General features: G+C 37.7%; 1 protein-coding gene across 1 annotated transcript in view; it reads right to left on the reverse strand.

The window, feature by feature from the left end:
• The window catches only part of EDNRA (endothelin receptor type A), a 32,193-nt gene extending 11,029 nt beyond the window's left edge, over positions 1–21,164 (reverse strand). The window contains exons 1-2 of the mRNA XM_026866998.1: positions 20,681–21,164; positions 8,098–8,225 (exon numbers count right to left, since the gene is read on the reverse strand). Coding sequence (XP_026722799.1) covers positions 8,098–8,225; positions 20,681–21,082 — 530 coding nt within the window. The 5' untranslated portion in view covers positions 21,083–21,164. The remainder of the gene's footprint in view (positions 1–8,097; positions 8,226–20,680) is intronic.
• Between the last annotated feature and the right edge of the window lie 524 nt (positions 21,165–21,688).

Below are 21,688 nucleotides of genomic sequence, written 5' to 3' on the forward strand. Positions count from 1 at the left end.
AAATAGGCAAAGTTTGTGAGGACAGACTATATCTTTCGCTAGATCAACTGACAGAAGAAACTTCCAAGCACACAAAGCCATTCTAATAGATACAAACCAATCTCTTTCAGTTACCTCAGCTGTAACAGCAGTGCTATCTGAAGTGGGCAGCTCCATGCAATGAAATACTGTAAAAATACTCTTCATGACTTCACAGAATCACAGTATCATCTATGTTGGAAAATCCCTTGAAGATCCTCCAGTCCAACCATGAACCTCACCCTGACCGTTCCCAACTCCACCAGATCCCTCAGCGCTGGCTCAGCCCAACTCTTCAACCCCTCCAGGGATGGGGACTCCCCCCCTGCCCTGGGCAGCCCATTCCAACGCCCAACAGCCCCTTCTGCAAAGAAATCCTTCCTCAGAGCCAGCCTGACCCTGCCCTGGTGCAGCTTGAGGACATTCCCTCTTGTCCTGGTGCTGGTTCCTTGGTTAAAGAGACTCACCCCCCCTCTCTGCACCCTCCTGTCAGGTAGCTGTAGAGGGCCATGGGGTCTCCCCTCAGCCTCCTCTTCTCCAGACTAAACCCCCCCAGTTCCCTCAGCCGCTCCCCGTATGACCTGTGCTCCAGACCCTGCCCCAGCTCCGTTGCCCTTCTCTGGACACGCTCGAGTCATTCAATGGCCTTTTTGTAGTGAGGGGCCCAAAACTGAACACAGGAATCGAGGGGCGGCCTCACCAGTACAGGGGTGAGATCCCTTCCCTGTCCCTGCTGGCCACGCTATTGCTGACACAAGCCAGGATGCCATTGGCCTTCTTGGCCCCCTGGGCACACTGCTGGCTCATGTTCAGCCGGCTGTCAATCAACCCCCCCAGGTCCCTCTCTGACTGGCAGCTCTCCAGTCACTCCTCCCCAAGCCTGTAGCGCTGCTGGGGGTTGTTGTGGCCCAAGGGCAGCCCCCGGCATTTGGCCTTATTGAAACTCCCCCAGTTGGGCTCAGCCCATGGCTCCAGCCTGTCCAGGTCTCTCTGCAGAGCCTCCCTACCCTCGAGCAGATCAACACTCCCACCCAACTGGGTGTCAGCTGCAAACTGACTGAGGGTGCACTCGATCCTCCTGTCTAGATCATCAATAAAGGTGTTAAACAGAAGTGGCCCCAAAACTGAGCCCTGCGGGACATCACTTGTCACCAGAAATGAAGACACATTTCTTCTATTTACAGTATTCAATGTTAAACATACTGGGTTTATGCAGCATGTTCTGTATTTGCCTTAGACTTTGACTGGGTGCTAGTTAGGACTGTCTGACAGCTATCTCTGCATCACCTTTCTGATGAGAAACTGAAGTGCATGTCTAAGAAGTCTGTACATGCCAAACCAAACATATTTTCCCACTACTTTATCCCTTAGATAGCAAGTTTCTCTGTAAAAAGTGGAATTATTGAAACCTGCTTTCCTATGTGTATGCATCTCATAACTGTAATCCTGGGGAAAGGTGCAAAATCTTAAAAAGTTTCAAATACAGCCCATGCATTTCTCCCTTTTTCTTTCCCTCTCTTTACCTTCTCTGTCCCTCCAATGCTGGAGGATTCTTGTTACCAGGCTGCAGCCTTTTCCCCAGTCAGGGAACTGAGAGGGTCTTTCTCCTCTACTTGTCTGCCGTTTTTCAAGGAACTTGCAGAAATGGGTTAACTTTGAGACCTCAACCTCTCTGTCAACTGGTCAAAAAAGTTCAAAAAATATTTGGAGAAGACTGATAGACATACAATACAGAGTATAGTATAAACCAGACTATAAATAAAATTTTCAGTAGCAGACTCAACTGTTGTCTAGCAATAACTGCAGTAAACTGGTTACTTAGCGTTCCCAACAACTTAACAAAGACAGCATTATCTAAAAATTGTGGAAAGAACAAATATATTATTTCTGATCTTCTAATAATCTGAAATGCACGTTGGAGAGCTTTCTGTCTTTGGTGATGTAACAGTTTCTAAACTGCTTATTTTACTTCCTCAAAATAATACCTATTGTATTCCTTCCCACTTGGAATTACAGTGCTACATGGATATATCATAGCATCCACTGATGAAATAGCCTTCTTTAGCTGAGGAGAAAACAAGTCAAAAAAAGCTGTTCATCTGCTTTAAAAAAATGTCAGACTAGGAAGTCACCAAAGCAGACAATAAATTGTCAGGAGCTGTGTCACTATACTGTCCTGACTCTGGCAAGTATTCTTCTCTTCCTCAGACATGCCCTCATTTTCTGCTCCCTGAGTCCAGGCAGCTACATTTGGTTACATGTGCAGCTGCCACCTCTATTCTTAATACCTTTCCAAGGCACAAGCCCAGCTGAAGTTTTTCAGAGAAAAGCAAATGGGGTGGTGATTTTAGCTGATCACAGTAGCTAACTGGGGTACCAAAGGGCATACCAGCAGGCACAAGGAAGGTGAAAGGTTTGGGGAAAGGAGATGCTCTGAACAGACCAGGAGGATACAGTTTCTGAGTATGTAGGCTCTTGAGTTGCAGGGCTGGGTAGGCTTTGGCAAGGGAAGGAAAGAACAGGGGAATTCAGATCAGAAAGCTTTAGGTTGGAGGATTAGGTTGTGGAAGGATTAGGGTGGGATGGTAGAGAGGTGATTGGAAGGAATAGAGAATTTTGGCATGTTCTTGAAGGCTCAAGGATAACACGAGTTTAAGGAAAAGGGTTGTTGAGATCTCTGGGTGAGGATGCTATCAGCATACTAGGAAGTACTGGATTTTGAGTTTCTGAGATGGAAGGAATTAAGAGCTTCCAATATGAAAAAAAAAAATAAAAAATTGAAGGGATATAGGACCTAGGCTACAAAGGTCAGTAAAACTTAGTTATTAAAAGGCTTCCTCACCTCTCCTCTAACCAAGACACTAACTTGGGAATCAGACACACAGCACTTCTTCTGATTTCCTGTATCACACCCCCTTTTTTTTGTTTGGAGGTCTGCTTATTAACAGGACAGAACACTTGTGAATTAAATCCCCTGTAACCTCAATGTTAGAGGAAGGAAGATCCATGAATTCATTCAAGATCAGGCCATAAGCCCCTCACAAAAACTTCAGAAAGCATTATTACAGAACATCACTGGAAGGTGTCAGAGCCTTGTATGCCATCATTCTTGCTGTAAGCAGACTAGAAACTTTTGCTTTGATATCTATAGCAATATCACACACAGCTTAGTCCCAGGTGTACTACGGACAGGTTCTCGGTACATCATTTTAACAGAAATGCATGTATAAAGATTTTTAACATACTAAAGCAAACTACATTTTGGACTTGCAGATTAAAAATACAAACATCTTCTAAAGGCATCCTTATTTTCGAAAAATATCAGAAAGGAGGGAGGAAATGGTTCACTCATGGTCTGCGAGACTGGAATTCTGAGAGCATCGAACATAAACTATACTGAGATAACTGAGGAAGTAACATTCAGCATCGTATCTTCTCACACATATTTATTCATATTAAAATTAAAATTTCATTTTGAAAATTTGTGATTCTCTCATATTTCATTTTCCCAAACATAAAATTTTGGCTTTAATGACTAAATGGAATATTTAGTGGAGTATTCATAGAAACATAACCGTTCACAAAAATACTCAAATATTTGTGAACTGTGAAAATTTAACCATGGATTTGAAGTTTACTTTCTACTGACTGGCAATTTTACAACTGCACATGATACTATCTCATCCTTGACTGAATAATGTTCTTCGCAAACACGTAACTGTAGACTGTACACAGTTTTCAAGTAAGAAATGTAAAGTTTATGTTGTGTCACCCGGGTAACTAAGTAAGTGGCAATAAATGGATTGTAAATTGTGAATTCAATTCTTTCCTTTCTTGCATTTTTGTACCTGTTCTGTTTGAGTTAACATCTGTTTTGCACATGAGAAGATCAGTTCTGTTTGAGTTAACATCTGTTTTGCACATGAGAAGATCAGGATGCACAGCAGTAAGGATTTAGGTCCTGTATGTATTTTATTAGCAATTTTTTTTTTTCAGTTCACAGTTCAAATAACTATCAGATAAGGAATTACTGGCTGAAGAATTTTATCAATGGTTTCAGCTAAAGCATGAGAAGCTCAGTAATTAGATCTGAATTTTCAGAATTTATATTAACCTGCAATTACTTGGTCTCTACTCACTGCTGTACAAGTGATTTTAAAAATAGTGGTAGAATAATTTTTCAAGTGGGTGTTCTGTGAGTTATGTAATATACAGGATCCTTGTCTAGCCACAAACCTCCCATAATTATGAGTGGGAAAATGCTTCAGGGTTTGTTTCCCTCATACTTAGAAAATATAGGATGTCTGCCAGGGAACTGACATAAAATACACACATCATGCATTTAATTTCATTCCCCAACCTAAAATCTGTGTGCATGTGTTTTGTCTTACTTTTCTGTTTTCTGTTTGTTTCCAACCTTGTTGGATATTCATTCTTTTCCAGGTCATTTTCTTTTCTCTATTTAATGTTGTGTCTTCTCTTCCCTCTCCTCTTTTCAGTTTCTACTACTCATACACATGCTGTCAACTTTTGTATATTGGGCTCTTCAGCTTCTCCTTTCCTGTTTTCTTCTCCTCCTTCTTCTCCCATTCTTAACTATTTATTACAACTTACTTCTCATGGATCTGCAGTCTCCTGCTACTTATATTTAGAGATGCACAGTATTTAAGGACCAGGGATCATTACATCATGAAGTATTCATACATACAATTAAATATTTTGCACTCCTATCCAGTTATAACAACTTGCTTAAAGCATTTCTTTCAGAAGGACATCCTGACTTGATCTGAGAATATTAAGAGGAGGACACCTTCACCTTTCCCTGATGGTTTCTTCTTGTATTTATTGATCCTCATTATTAAAAATGTGTACCTTATTTTCATCTGGAATTTGTCTGGCTGAAATCTTGTTCTATAGGTTCTTATTATATCTTTCTTTGCTAAGCTAAAAACCTCATGGATTATCTGATGCATCATCTGTATTTCAGTACATGGATATTACATTTAAGTGGCTTCTTTATTATTGTTTTTGATAAGCAACAAATTGAGATCTGCTGAATCATTTCTGCTGCTCTTCTATTCCCTCTTTTTAATCTCATAATTCTTTGGTAAAGAATAATTCTAGAACTCTAGTTAGCCTTCCAGTATTGGTTTCATTAATGCAGCATGGTGGTGGTTTTTGCCATAGCCTGGATTAGGTTTTGGAACAATTTGGATGAATTTTACCATAGTGACATCTAATCAGAATTTAAAAAGAAAATGTATTGTGGACCTTATGGAATTATGACAATTAAATCATGGGTTATAGCTTGTCTGTGGAGTATCATTCCCCTGTGCCTGCTATCTTACAGAATATGTGCCTTTGTTTCCCTGTTCCTTTTGATTGCATTAGAAAATTTGTTCAAATGGCCCAGTAGTGTAACATGTTTCTGTTCTGCAAGTATCATCAACCCTTTTATAAGAGGGAAAGCATTACAGAAAAGGTAAGAGACTTGATCAAGGATGTAAGAAGCAGTCACTGTCATGATTAGTGTTATAACAGTTCTTAAATGTCACTACTGTTGCTGATATCGTTCCATTCCTCTTCATTGTGAGAGGTCACAGCTGTTCTTCATTTTAAAGATAGACACCAGTGTGTTGACTGCAAAGCTCTTAATACAATAAAGCTCTTAGAGCTTTGTTTTAGTGGTAAAATCTTTGCTTATCTAATATACTTACTGCAAGTTGGGCCAGATGAAAGTAACTACCCTGAGATTACCGTTCTATGCAATTTGGTATGCAGAGTAGTCAAGAAGAGGGTGTATACATATTAAATGAGATTCATATCTTCACTGTTCTTAAAACCATTTCTTCATCAAAATCATTATGCCCAAGACATAAGCAACAGTAAAAGCTCAGGAAGGGAAATATCCTTCCTTTTAGTCACAGTCAGGCACTGTTTAGAGAAAGAGTCAGATTTTCATCACCATTATGACCAAGAGTTTAAAAATGCCTGAGAGGCATCAGAAACAAATGTGAACTTCCTCTGAGGGGTGAATGGCTGGTTAGGTGTTTTCTGTCAGCCTCTTAAAACCCTCTCCACGTGTGAGTGGACATTGTTACCTCTTGCATATGCACAGTTAAACCTTAATAGTTAGTGCAAGTCACTTTGTGCAAGGGGCAGTAGTAATGAGTGGAGTTTCACAACAGGATGTAGTTAGCACAGAGAACAGTCCTTGTAGGAAGAAAAAATCTTGTTCTAAATTAAGGCTGTAGTCTGCAAGAGGGACAGAGTCAACAGTTATCAAAGCTAATGGAACTCTGAATTCATTATACCGATTGACTCTTATCTTTTTCTACCTCATAGAATTCTATATATAGACACCCAAAATAACTATAACTGTGATAGTTTTCAGGAGTGGTTTTAAGAAAAAAAGTAACTTGTCTGTAGACCAGAAACATTCCAGCTGTGACAGCACAAAATTCCGTATTTACTAATTTTCCATACTAAAAAGCAAATATTAGCTGATGTGGAATTTTGTATTGATGTGACTCTGCCACTTCAGTGCCCGATCTTACTTGTTTGAAGGTACTCTCAGATCCTGATTTCATGGTGATTTGACCTAGATTTACTTCATATTAGCCAATATCAGAATCAGGTTGATACATCTGTTTTCTAACACGCGTTCTCTGCAACCATTTAGTAGAGTAGCACCAGATGATAAAGAATATGTCCTTGGCAAAGCATGTAAACTGGAGGAGGAAATTAAATAGTCTGAGTCTGATCCCGTACAAGACTTCATACTCAAATGGAAACATTTGGTTGTTGTGAGGATTAACAAATCAGTCCTTGTAAAAATATATATATGCATATATAAAGAGGTAGCTTCAGCTGATGTCCAATTTATGAAAATTTATGTAACAGTGGGACTAAATCTATTGAAACTTAATCGGTCAGAACTTATCTAACAAACTCTGTTTCATATGTGCTTGATCTATGATTTATCTCTTAGAGCAGTCCATGGTATTGTATTTTATGCTGGGTAGATATTGTTTGAGAAATAGAATTATTTTCATAGTTCTCAGACTCAAAAATGGAAATAGAACACTTGCCTGTGTTACATTTTTTTGTTTCTGGTTTCAGCTAAATGAGTTACTACAATTCTATTATTCTACTATTCTAATTCTACTGTTCTACTATTCTACTAATTCTACTATTCTACTAATTCTACTATTGCTAATACAGCAATAAGGCACTGTATTTCAGGTATGGAAATTACTCATCTGTTGCAAGCCTTGTACATTAACTTTTTACATACAACCAAACCAAGATTAATTTGAAAGTTTCTTTTACCCTTGCATCACTGTACTAATACACATAATTTATTTTATCAATATTTTCTGTGTCAGAATTACTGATATTTTGGACTAGAATATGGTGAAGTAAACTTGAGACTAATAAAAATAGCTTTTACAGAAGTGAAGTTTTCATCTGCTATTGCCTTATATGTATGAAGAAAAAAAACATAAAAGTATAATGTTCAAAAGCCTCTTAGCTGTTGTTCTATCAAAAAAATTATGTATTTTACTGAGCAGAGGCATCAATTTTTAAACTATGAATGTCAATCTATCAAAGCAAGTTTCCAATGTGTTTTTTAATAAAACTCAACTATAAAATTTATCAACATAAACACTGTAATTATGATCCATAGGCAGTGAGTTGAAAAAATTGTTTTTAGGACTAAAGATTATGATTCTGTTCAAATACAAATCAAACATGAGGTCATATGAAAGAAAGAAGGCTGAATACTGAGTCAAAGCTGAATAAATTTTTGTCTGGTAAAGGAAACTGAAATAATGCTTTACTAGAGCTTTTAAATACCTCTAAAAACCCGATAAAGTTAATTAACTCAATGGCTTCATGTTAAAGTTTGAGCCACAGATGGGATGCTTTCTTACAGTTAGGATATCAAAAACCAGAGTGTAAGTTACATCTTTACTGTAGTCTGCCTGCTAAGCAAACCATACTGAGTGCTCTCAGTTTTAGGAAAACTGTAAGGACAAGAAAGAGTGTCTGTCAAAAGAGTAAAACATACTGTACCTGTCCACACTAAGGGCACAGAGATTCAGGACTGTGATTCCCACCGATGCCTTCTGTATAAAGGGAAGGAATTTGCAAAGAAACTGTCCAAATTCAGAATCTCCAAAAGGCCATTTCTGAGCAAGGAGCTAAAGAGAAGATATAAACTGATCAGAATATTTAAACAGTAACTTAGCAAGTCTGTAGCAATTGTAATTATTTCTTGTCTTAGACACAGAACTATAGAAGCACAGAGGGTGAAAGTTTAAACTCAGGTGTTGACATTGTACTGTTGTAATAGTAACTTGCACTGTTAAAAGATTTTTTATTATTGTGCTTCCACCACGAGTAGGGAATAATGAAAATCTAACTCAACCCTGTCATACATGGTTGCAATTACCATGTCCCAGAATCAAACAGTCAAAGCATAACTCACGGTTCATGATGAAATATCTCAGAGCCAAATACTCATGCTGCACGCAAGTAGATGATTGTAATTGTCAATGTACCACTAGGCAACTCATGACAGTGTTCACTGCCAGATTCTTAAGTGTGTGGAGAAAATATTGTAAGTACATAATTTGTTCCATATTATGTTTTAAGGGACTAGCATCATACATACATGTGGGCTGTACTACGAGGCAACAGAAAAGCATCCATTTGGAAAGACGTGAATGAGTGGCTGGGGTTTAGATTAGTATTTCCAAGGACGCGTTTACATAACAAACAAGAATACATGTGAATAATTAGCACGTAAGCAGTAAGCTTTCTAGCTGTAACATTAAAGCTTTGAACAAGTATACACACAAAATACAGAATACAAAATTATTCAGGACAATCAAATCTACAGCTGGCTGCACAGTCACAGAAGACCTCCCTTTGCTGGGTGCCTGGCAGTAAAATGGCAGATTATGCTCAATGTAATTAAATGTAGTAAGTGAAAAATTATTAAGTCCATACAAAGTACTGAGGTCTAACTTTGCTCATACCACTCGAGAAAGCGATCTTACAGTCACCATGAATAGTTCTTTTGAAAACCAAAGTCACTAAACTTTCTCACCAGAAGGCACTGTCATTTTTTTCAATCTTCTTCCCCAAGTCTCTGGCACTGAGCCTTTGTCAGGGGCCAGATACTCAACAAGAGGTAAGAGGAGTTCTTTGTGTGATACAGCCCAGCAGTTCTTATGCTTTTATCAATTCTGTTAAAGTGGTTGTGTAATAGAAAGCATTAGGTGTGAAATGAAAATACCAAGTGCTTGAGCCAGATATGTAACTTTGTCAACTACCTAGTGCGTGTTGTATCCCCTAAATAAACAGGGGGCACATTTTTAAAGACAGTAATAATAACTGTCTTACTGGATAATTACCTAATTATTACTACTGTGCAGTCACTGGATTTATATTAAGCCTTACTGAACAAAGGCTAGCTCACAGAATATTTTGATGGTACTGTTTAAATTTGGAAATGTTTTTATTTGCTTCAGAGGAAGACAGCAGACGATACACTATGGGGTAACAATAATAAGCCAACCCCAAACTTCTGAAAGCTTCTAAAACCTAATTTTGATGACTTTTTGAAGATAGACAGATCCAGACCTGGGACTGTTTTATGGAACTAAAAGAGATTCAAACTTCACAACAATTTTATTTTCAAGTGCATAGGATGGAGATAAACTGTCAGCATAACAAGCATTTCCAATAAACACAGTATGTGTGATGTGATGTCCCTGGGCTAGAGCACAAAATGGAAGAAAGAAAACAAGGAACCATACTTCAATCTACACAAATGACTGACGCCATTGCATTCTCATGAAAAAATTTAGTCATAAACACAACTTATGAATCATGTATTTGTAACATTTTTACAGGTAAAACTGAACAAAGATTCTACTGGTTGGTGTGCGATTAAATCAGCAGAAATTTGTATTGTTGTTTTCAGAGGTTACTTTCTTGCAGACCTGTTCTGCCAGGCCACCTTCATACTTAGGCAGACTTCTTTACTTACTGTCAGTTCACGTTTTGAGAGTTATCTTTGCATTCACAAGGACTAGACATTTTTTTCAGTAGAAGCTTAGGCTCTGGAACACACTCATCTAGTAAGAGTGGGTGGATTCTGTCTGTAGAATTAGAAAACCAAATTTTGGTTGTAGCTCAGGACCGTAAGTATTCAAAGTAAACATTTTATTTCTATTTAAATTACCGGTAAATTGAAACATAGTAATAACCACTACCTTAACAATATAAATGTTAGCTATGGGGAGTTAAAATTCACATCTGTCTATCTCAGTTAAGGTAGGAGTTACCTTTTTTGTGTTTTCACAGCACTTTGCTGTAGAGTACAGGATGTTTGTCACTGAATGACAGATTTGTCGGAAGTCATCATCTCTTACAGTCAGTCCTGATCTGTCTTTTCCACATGCCCTCACCATTCATCACAATGCTAAATTACTTGTGCTCTTTTTTCCCCAAATAATACCTTGAAAATGCTGGAAGCACCTATGTACTACATGCTGCCTGTGTCTCTCTAGGACCATATTCATATTGTCATTTGGTTACTTGTATTTCAAGACAGATTTTTAACAGTGCATAGCTTTCAGCCCACTGGGTGTTAATACTACGAAGCAAACTTATGTGTATGGTCATTAAATAGGAAAGGGTATCTCTTAGGCATTATATTTTTCCTAGATTATTTTTTCTCTTCAGCTGAATATTAAAATGAGATTTCTCAACTTAAGCTGTAGGATCAGTCCAAGTTTTTCTACTCACTATTTCTTGAGAGTGTTAGAATACCATATAAATGTGGATCCATTTGCTCTTGTTTTTTCCTATATGTTGCTGTGTTTTCTGGCATATTGAGAACTCTCGCCTTCTTTAATGAGAGCTGAGCATCTTATTTACCATCAAGACCACAGTAGAGAAAATGTGAGGACCTTTGCAATGGTATTCCAGTTTGGGACAATCATATCTGATGAAAGCGAATCCCCCTTGTGCCAGCAGGCTAGGGAACGGATCACTAGGATTGGCGATTTACCTACTGTCAGTACCTTCCGTAACAGAGGTAACGAGATTACACCTGCAAGCTGTTGATAAATTCCTCTGATTTTTAGAGACTGAATGAAATACATTGAAAGCTCCAGCAGAATAATTTTCTAGATAGATTCATAATATTATAGCAAATATTTGCAGGGCATACGTTTGCCTTTTGCCTGAAACTCTTGCATGAGGCTTTAGTTTATGTCAGAGCTGCAGGAAAAAATGTTGGAAAAAGATGGGACGATCTGAATCCATGGTAATTCTCCAACCAGTTGTAGTCACATGGAATTTCAGCTCCAGACTCTTGTCTGGGTTTTGGTAAAATCAGAATAGTTTTCAGGAACTGCTGGGTGAAGGCTAAATTATAAATGGCATTGCCAGGAAAAAGAGGCCCTAGCAGATTTTGTCAATTCTCTGTGCCAACCAGAGCCCCCAAACTGATTTATCATTACAGATCATGCTTTAAAAGGCAACTGAAAGATAGCCACCTATTCATTTATGTGCACTGACGGTAGCTGTAGCATATACCCAGCAACAGAAATGAACAAGTGCTTTGTAGTGACTGTGAAACTCTGTTACTACAAGGCAAGTATTAGCTTCAAAAAGAAAAGTGTTGTACTTGAAAAAGGTTCACTAACTCATTACTCACAGGGAAGATTTATCATGGTTCCAGCATGTACACATGTTCCCTCTACCCCAGGAAGCTCTCCTTTTTTAAGATTAAAAGTATTTTATTCCTTTTGTTTCTCACACCTTTCCACTAATTTAAGTAACATCAGTACCAAATCATTAGACATTCTTTTCAAGTTGATTTTAATCGAAATCACTGGGATCAGAATTATTTGATTTTTTTAAATTAACTTTGCAATCATTTCCATGAGTATACTCCCTTATCATTCCACATCAGCTATGCATTCATTACTTCCCCTTGGATCAGGTGCCAGTTTTTTCTTCTGTAGATATTTTTAGTCAGCAAAATTGATCCTGTCCTTGGCTTTACTAATTTCACATCAAAACAAGTCTATTGCCCTTTGTTCTGCCCTAGAAGGCTACAGAAACTTCAGAGGAAAATAACACATTTATTTTGTATTTAAAAAATGGGCCCAGGAATTTAATTCAATTAGTCCTGATTTACTTAGATACAATGTAAGAACTGGAACTACTGGCTCTGCATTTCTAGTGCTTTTGCATGTTTTAATATCAAAAAAAAAAAATAGTATTAAATTTTAGCAGATTACATTTTCTCTCAAGGCATAAGGATTGGAGGAATTAGGCTGATTATCCCAACTTGTATCCCAGTTCTCCATGAGTTGGTCAAATGGATTGTGCTTTTGCAAACGCCCTCACAAAATCTCTGAGGTTTCAAAATAAGACACGCAGCAAAGGAAATGCACTTTTCCCCTTGTGCAGTTTGCAATTTAGGAGTATTTCATACAGTTTGAATGTGGTGCAATTCCTGAGCAACAAGAGTGTAGTCAACAGCATATTTTTACACTGAAATCAGAAACCAAGATTTCAAGGTTTACTGTTGGTCTTAAAAAGCCTCACCAAAGTGACCAGACAGCCACAGCTTCCTTGAGCATCCCCCCTTCTCTGCTGCTTTATATGGCCTCTCTGCCCTGACACTGCAGCTTGAAACAAACAAGAGAGCAGCACTGAGAACATTCCTTTGGAATGATTTTTTTAAATGTCACTCAGTTGATTTTATTCTACTGCTGTTGCTATTTTCTAACCCCCATTAGTATGCTAGCTGTTGTACAAAACATAAAGTCCCACTGCGCATCCCAAGCCGTTTATATATAGTCTAAAGGAGAGAATGTTATAATCCAACCACAGGAGTATTCACTGGTACATGCTCATGCGCATCCACAGTGTTTATCTAATATTGGGCTGATACTGTGTGTTTACAGGCAGATGATGACCCTGGAGCTCAGCCCAAAATAGATGGACTGGGTTAGGGTTTGGATATGAACCGGTTCTGAGGTGCTCCGTAAAAACTTCTTTGGTTCAACAGCTACGTGTCAGGAGGTCCTCTCTCTCTGCCACATGGCCTTGAGGATGAAAGCAAAGGTTTCATACCTGCCCTTTCCTGCTTTGATCTCACCGTAGTGAGAGCCTTCCTCTTCCTATATCTGCTTGAGACCGTTGTTGTGCTGACACACAAGATCTGTTTCACAGAAACTGAACAGAATGTGCTTGCCCCTTGTTTCACCCCCATGCAGGGTACTCCCCTGAGTCTTGTGGTGTTTAAGTGTTCAGTGATGCTGATGGCACAACCCTGGCAGTCAAGAGTTTCTCCTCCATCTTCAGCAGGACAAATAGAAATACCTTCTTTATTCCATGACTTTTGTTACGCTTGTGCAGTAATGGAGAAAGGGACCAAACCAGAGGATTTCTGTTTGTCTAGATAATGTCTAGTTGTATAAGTGACCAGCATCTACTAACTGTGGAGCAGGAGTTAAAAAAAAACAGTGTCTTCCAGGGTGATTTCCTTTCCTTGCAACATAGTTCAGAATGAAAGACAGGAGAAATTCCTCTGTTTTTGTCAGATCAGCACATCAAGGTTTTGTTTCTTTGTTTGTTTGTTTGGTTTTTAAGGCTAGTTTCCTCTAGGACACATTGAGCTGTCTTGGTAAAGCTCTGTCTCAAGTTGTGTTCTACAATTACGTATGCCCTTGTCTGCTTCAAGGCATGGGCCAAATATGGTACCTGGTGCTTTGGTAGGAATCCAGGTGGAATCTAACTGAACACAGACATGTTCAAGGTCTGTACTACTGAGCTGACTGCATGAAGTGACAAAAGATGATGATTCTCACTGAAGTGTTCCTCCTGTCTCTGATCTGTAAGACTGGTTAGTTAGGAAGAAGGGTAGATTGAGTCTCCTACTTGTGGTATATTGATTGTGGTATTTTGATTCAGTGACTCAGCTGGGACTCTTCTGCCCCATGAAACTTCATAGAAGAAGAATTCACTGCATGTTCTCAAGCCTTTTTCTTCTTCCTATAGCCCATATATCCCAGAAGGAATTGCACTGCAGGACAATCCTCATCCATTTCTTGCTTGGGACTGACAGATTGTTGGTCATCCCACATATGTAACCCAGCTGTGCTCCACCACTTTGCTGGAAAGAGGAAGAGATGTAAGAGTGAAGGAGAGAGAACACAGCCCATCCCTAGGTATTCCTTCCCTTCCCACTGCTGGAGTGAAAAGCTTCAACTTTGGGAAGGACAGTGAGCAGAAGAAAACTAGAGGGAAAGAAAAAAACAAGGCTAACTTTTATAATGCAGGGCACAAGACCAATATTGGGTATATCACAGTGACATGATAGTTCAGGCTTCTTATAGCTTCAGTATCACTTGTTTTTTCCCTTATACTTAGTTTCATGATACTGCCATCGTAGGGAAGGCACACTGCATCTCTCCAACTGTTCTTTGCAGGAAATACATTCCTAATTTTATTACAACCAAGAACTGTCTCTTTTCCATTTTGGGTGGATAAAAAGACTGACTGTGTTTGTTTCTGGAAGGAAGAAAGGTTATGTGGGGATGCATGAGAGCCATCAAAGACATTTTTTCCACTGAATTGCCCTACCACAGCTTTTTCTGCTATTTTGCTCATCTTTGCCCAGCTGAAAAAGGGTGGAGGTAGCAGAGGGTCTCATGCCATTTCATGAATGTCTACAGTCTTCTCTTCCTGCTTAGGCAGCTATGGAAGGGAATGTATGTTTTTTACACAAGATAAAATAGATTATTCTTCAAGAGATCCTAAAAGGTAAGAAAACAAATGCCCTGTTTTTGAAGGAGAACATTCTATCTCAACTAACTGGTAAAAAAAAATAAATCCAAAGTTTTACATTCTTGTTAAAATATTTGTATGTATCACAAAAATCTACTTAGTAGTAAAGCATTCCTAACAACTCTAGACATCTCCCATGTGGTATTTTTGCTGTTTACAAATAGGATTAGGTTCTTTTTTGTTGTTCAGTGGTATTGGCTGATTTCCTGTCCTTTTAGGTAGGCTGTTTCTCAAGCTGGGCTGCTCTTCTTCAGGGAAATGAACTGCAAGGTGTGCTTATGTGCATGGTGATTTGTTGAAAATAATTTTTTTCAATCCCTGGGCAAAATACTGCTTTTGTTATTCTTCCAGCCCTGTTGACTTTTGTGTGTTGCTGAAGAGAGTGACACGATTGCTAAGAAATTACTGCAGAACTGGTAAACCCTGGATGTGCACAATCAAAACAATTGCTTGTTATCTGTAGAGTTCAGCTGATTGAAAAATGAAGAGAGTGAACATACTACAATATTCTGTTAAACCCAGAGTCTCTAGGTACTGTACAGTATTACATATCTACAGAACATCAAGGGAGTCATGAGATGTAAAATTGAAGATGAGGGAGGAGCTGCCTGTGCACTGAAGGGAACATATATCCCACTGCCCCAAAGCACAGCCATTAGTTAAAGGCAGAGTGCCTCTTGAACTAAGAACGAGAATATAAAACGTCTTCCTTAACTCCTACCTTGCTATGCACATTAAACACTTTCTGCTGGGAAGCTGTAGTCTGTAAATGGAGAGAACAGATTCCTGTTGGACCGCCCCTTTCATTTTGGGTAACTTCTGCCTTCAGGACTCAGTGATTAATTCCTATGCTAACTCTGTATTTCTTTTATGTGTAATCACTACATGGAGACGTACACCCCAATAACAGGTCATGTTCTGAGCCAGTTACGGGTTTCTGCATCACACTGGGCTACCAGTGTGCTGCTTCTTGGAATCGCTGGTAAGAATTCAGTTGTTAAGCTGGTGGCCTCAGAATTTCCTGCTGGTATATATATATAGAGAAAAATATATGCTACACAGATGACAAATTTTGCTTTGAAAGGGGTGTTTCTTTTCTAAGTACACTTAACTTTATGTGTGCTGTGGGCTTGGCCTTATGCTCCTTTGGCATAAAGCTGTTAACTACTGTGGGGGTCACTTGCTCTATGAGCCTACAGGATCAGTGCCAGTGCATTTAATTATCATCCTTGTGTATGTGCAATATTAATTCTATCAGTAAAGGTAATCCGATATGCCAAATAATTTGAGATTCAGAGGGACTGGTCTAACACTTATACATTTGCTCCAATGTTGAAAAACATCCATGACTGCAAACGCCTGAGCTAAGTCTTCCTATACTGAAGACAAAATGGCTGAAGATGTTTGCTTACTGCTAGATACCTTTTATATTTCGACTCATAATGTTCTAGGTGGACTGCTCAGATTTAGGTGCTGTTGCATCTAAGGTAAGCATGAGTAGCAACTTACCTACAAAAAAGCTTAGTTTATTAAAGAAAACAACATCTTCTTGAGCTGTTGGATGCTCTTGCTTCTTTTCTGGGTAGATGTCTTTCACTTTAAATAGTAAAATAATGAGGAAAATGTTTGTAACTCACATTTAAAGAAACAGGTTAAAAGCTGGCCAATTTCTTCGTCTACTTTATAGACTAATGGTTTAAGGAGTTAAGCATATTAAGATGTAAGGCAGTATAATTTATGTCAATCCTATGTAGGTCAGTTTTCAAGAAACAGAACTCATTTAAACATTTTTCTCTCAATTGCATAAAAATGAAAGTAGAGACAGCTCAGTATTTCCCAATAACATAGTTAAAAATGAATCTTGCCATTCCAAAGGTGAGAGCCTTGTCCTAGAGTGTTTCTAGGTCCATGAGCTCAGGAAAGAGATGTGCACAGCATTTTCTGTGGAGAGCACCTGTTGCTCTTGCTGCTGCTCTACTAAACTTTAGCCAGTGACAACAGCAGTCACAAGGGCTTCCCAGAGGTTTAGTGCAGCCAAGACAATAGTGGTGCGATATTCTGCTGCTGACTATGTATAGCCTTAGAAAGCCGTCTAGTTTCGACATGGAAAGCAATCCTCTAAGTTGGCATGCATTGCATCCAGTTTATTTGCTACAAACACACACGGCAGTGATGGGCACTGCAGGCGATGCAGCATCTTTCAGCTATGTGCTGTGCCATCTGGTACTAGAAAAGGAGGTATGACACCTGTCTCTTCTTCAGTGCCTTAATCCTACCTCTACAGCAGCATAAAACGTAAAAGTTGTGTTTCTCAATCTTCTTTTCATGCAAAGAAATTATTCTTATTGATTTGGAGGCTGTATGTTTTGACATCTTGAATGTCTGAAATGGGTGTGTTTTGGGTGAAGAGGAAATTGTTTGGGTCCAGGTGCTATAAATGTGATTGAAAATGAAATTGTCTTAGTTTGGTCTATTAAGGCTGGATTTATAACTGGCACACTTCCTGTAAAACCCAACTTGTCTTAATATTGATTTGATACTACAGATGGATATATTAGTGGTAATTAAGAGTAATGGGGCTTTAATACATCCAGAATATCTTCAAAGGAGGTTAATATTATTACTTACGTCTCAATCCATTTAACAAATTGCTAAGGGGAATCCACTATATAATTACAGTAATTTGAGAAAGTAAGGGGGAATTTTTGAGCCTACTGTACCATGAAGAAAGGATAAAAATGTCAAACACCTGTGACCATATCTTTAGCTGACATAAATTACTTTTTTTTTTTTTTTCCCCAGCATCACATCTTTGTCAATTGTTTAAATGCATATCTCAATTCTCCTGGGACCTTACATTTTCAATTACTATAATCTTATAGCTGCTTCTTCTTAAGGATTTGTAAAATGGATTTGAATATCAGTAACATTACCTACTTCTCTTCTGAAAGCAGTTTCAAAATAGTTAAAGCTACCTTACGTTTCAGGGAAGTGTTTATACCTATTTCTAATATTACATTATAATTGCATAGCATTACACATTTTGTTCTATATGATGTGGTCATCTTAAGACTGTACTATTGATTATTTTAATATGCAGATGAATGCTTGTTTACTCTAATTGTGATTTCAGAGTTCTTTTGTCCTCCTAAAAATGAACATCTGACCTATGAGATATTAAGTGTTTGACACCATTCGTTTATATAGGATAGTAATAACACAGTTCGACATGAGACTTGACTCTAAAACTAAAAGAAGCTTTAAAATGAAGTTCAGAACTAAGTGTATAAAATACTTTAAAATTTAAACTTTAAAACAAAAATAAAACCACTTTGTTTTTCCTTATAAGAGTATCACTTCCACTTTCAAATTGTGATATTTCCAGTGGTCACCCTTCACGCCATCACTCAACAGGAGGGGCTAAATGGTGCCACTGATTGTAGGATCCCTGGTGACACAAACAGGTATGCCATTTAACAACCTTCAAAATCAACTCCTAATGTAAGCAGACATATTACTGAATGGTTTATATGAAATATAGACTATAAGTAATAATAGTATTTCTTATCAGAAGTACTAGAGCTCCCTTATAAATGCTATAAATGCTTCCCCATATCAGAACACATGCAGCTAACCTTATAAAACAAGACGGTTGTATACGGTAACTTTCAAGTAATTTATTTTGGAGGTTCAAGCACTCAAAAAATTACTAAAAGGTAGAATTATGCTTGTAAATGTGATTTTAATTCTGCCTTCTAATATGTGGGGATTGACATATGTTGATGTGAAGGTGCTGCAGTTTCATTCCCAGCCTTTATCAAATATTTGTCTGCAGTACAGAAATAAATTTTCATATAGGCTAAAGTAATTTCATTTGTTCAGGACCACAGTTCAGCTCACCATATAAGATACAGCAAGGCAAGTAAACCTATAGAATGCCAAAGATGTGTCAGAAAATTAACAGAAAAAATGTAATTCAAGGGGATAAAGAGAATGTAAAAAATATGATTTGTTACTTTTAACTAAACTAAATAATTTTCAGAAGACCATCAAAAGGCAATTCTGAAAAGCAAAATTAATTCCAGGTTTCACATGCTATTTTTTCTTAAAATTTCTTACCAGAAATACCACGAGAAGAACACTGCCTTAGCAATTATCCATAAAAACATCAGGATAATTTACCAGGGAGGAAACTGTAATGCATCATGGGAGATGCAGTCCAGCCTATGAGTCCAGATCATTAAGAAAAATGAAAATATGCAGAACCCCAACACCATGTCCCATTAGGCATCCACACAGCTATGGAAGACTGGCAAATCTCAAATCAGGCAAAGGCTAATATTTCTCATCAACTTGTTAATTCAAAATACTCTACAGATATCTGCTATCTTATTGACAAATTATTTGATTTTCCAGGTGGAATATTGAAAACTGGAAACTGGAATTTCCATTAAATCACATTCATTATTATTAACAGTCTTTATCCTCAATTCAAATTTATATTATATTAAAACTAGCTAAAGTTAAAAGACTTATCTGTCATTTATACTACTGGAAGATCAGAAACAGGTACTGCATTTTACTGTCAATAATGCATCTCTGTACAAATGTAATGTATGCACATATACATATATTTAATAAATTAATTAATTCAAATTTTGATGATCCTGTCCTATCAATACCTGCATTATAATGCAGGTCAATAGTTATGATATCAATAGTTATATAGATACAAAATACATCTTTTCAAATCACTGTTCCCTTAATTTTAAAATTCGGTTTGAAAGCACAGGACACTGGTTATTAACAAGTTATGCATTAAGATGTTTTGTTTAAAACACATGTAAATAAAAGTTAAGTCTATAGAATCTTTAAGGGCCAAAATTGTGTAGAATGTTTTTTTTTCATTATATTACTTTGTGTTTTATTTACTAACAAAAACACCTTAAGTTTTTACTGAGAAAGATACAGATAGAAGCTCACAAAATTCTTTGATGATTTCCTAAATTAACCTCAGTGAGATGTAGTGAAAAACAGCTCAGTTCTGTTCATTCAAGTCTGTCCTGGAGTCATGCAAGTTGCATTAGCAAATATATATTGCATCAGAAAAAGCACTTTATGGCTTTGTTTAATGAAAATGGAAAATAAAAAAACTGGGACAGGATAACTTCATATTAGGTTAAAGAATTGCTGAGGATCCTTTTCATATTTTGACAAATCCAGGTGGGATTTAAGATTTCAAAAATGTTCTGTGATATAACTGGTTTTACTAACTCTGGAATAATTTTGAGAATCAGCTATTAATGAATACTAAATTAAAACCTTAACACTGAAATTAACTGATATAATTTCTCTCCACAAAGTCATAACATGAAGCCTGCAGATCACAGAGAGTATTTTCTGTAAAAACATGAAGAAACAATAGGATATTCCAAAAATAGAAACTAGTCCAATGCTGTATGTCTATCAAGGAGGTGAACATAAAAGGTCTTCCCTTTTAAATTTTTTTGCTAGCTATAGTAGCTATAATAAATTAACAGTTCCTGTGAAACACCCAAGGCCACTCTGGTTAAGAGCTACGAGCTACAGCATCTTTAAAAGGAGATACACTTTTTCTTTATGGAGGTGAAACCTGAGAAAAAAAAAGTTGTATTTTTTTCTAAAGTGGACTATTCATTGACAAAAGAGCACTACTTGGACAAGCAAGTAACCATAGAGAACAGACAGTGTAGTCGGAAAGAATCAGCAATTAGAATGTATTGATGTTGCACCCTACCTTGTAGACAATGATAGGAATGTCAATGACAATATAGATAAGGTCTCCTAATGCCAGGCTGGCTATCAGTGCATTCGGGCCATTCCTCATACACTTGTTCTGGTAAATGATCCTCAGCAGAGTTGCATTCCCAACCATTCCAACGATGAAAATAGCACAAGATACCACCGTGTTAATGTATTTAAAAGTTTCAGCAATCTTTGTCTGCTGGGAGCACTTGACAGTTTGGTTGGACACCAGGGGCTGTCTGGTGGTGAGGAGCATGCTGGATTCGATCCCTGAGAAAGTGGAAAGGTAGTTTCCCAAGTCACTCCGATTGGCAGCATATCTGTCAGAACTGTCACCGAGGACAAATCCTGGAACCAGCAGCAGCAAGCAGACTCTTAAGCACAAGGCTTCCATCCTCGAGTCCCAAAAGAGCAAGTTCAGTGAGACAGGGTTTTTTCAATATTTCAGTGAGACACTTCTCACTTCTTCACCTGCAGAGAAACAATAAGCAGAAACAAAAGAGAAGAGAGAAACACAGAATTAATACAACAGGTAGACTCACACACATCGTTTCTCACTTAGGAAGGGTATTTGAATGTAGAGTCTCTACAGCACATACGCATAGACACCTGCTTATAATCACTGTGCTATTCTGAAATCTAGATTACTCACATTAACTGTCTGACAAAAGGCACACAAAAAATTCCATAAGTGATTGACACCTTATAAAAATGAGATCCTACAAAACCCTGTTAGTCTGAGACAGAATTTGTGTATGAATGGAAAAATAATGGTGAATGAAGTTCTGTTTTAAAATATAGTCTTGCAAGAAAAATGTACCAGCAGAGAGGCCTTGGAGATTGCTGAATGATATTTTAGCTAAAAGAAAAAGTTAATATTTTTTTTCTTTGAAAAATTTAGGTAACTACTGCATTCATAATTAAAGGTAGCCAAATTGTTAATTTTCTGAGTATTTTTGATATATTGAAACAAGGAGGCTGTATATTGTTTTTCTCTTAC

The sequence above is a fragment of the Athene cunicularia genome, unplaced genomic scaffold (assembly GCF_003259725.1).
Source record: "Athene cunicularia isolate RWA unplaced genomic scaffold, athCun1 SCF_1, whole genome shotgun sequence".
NCBI lineage: Eukaryota > Metazoa > Chordata > Aves > Strigiformes > Strigidae > Athene > Athene cunicularia.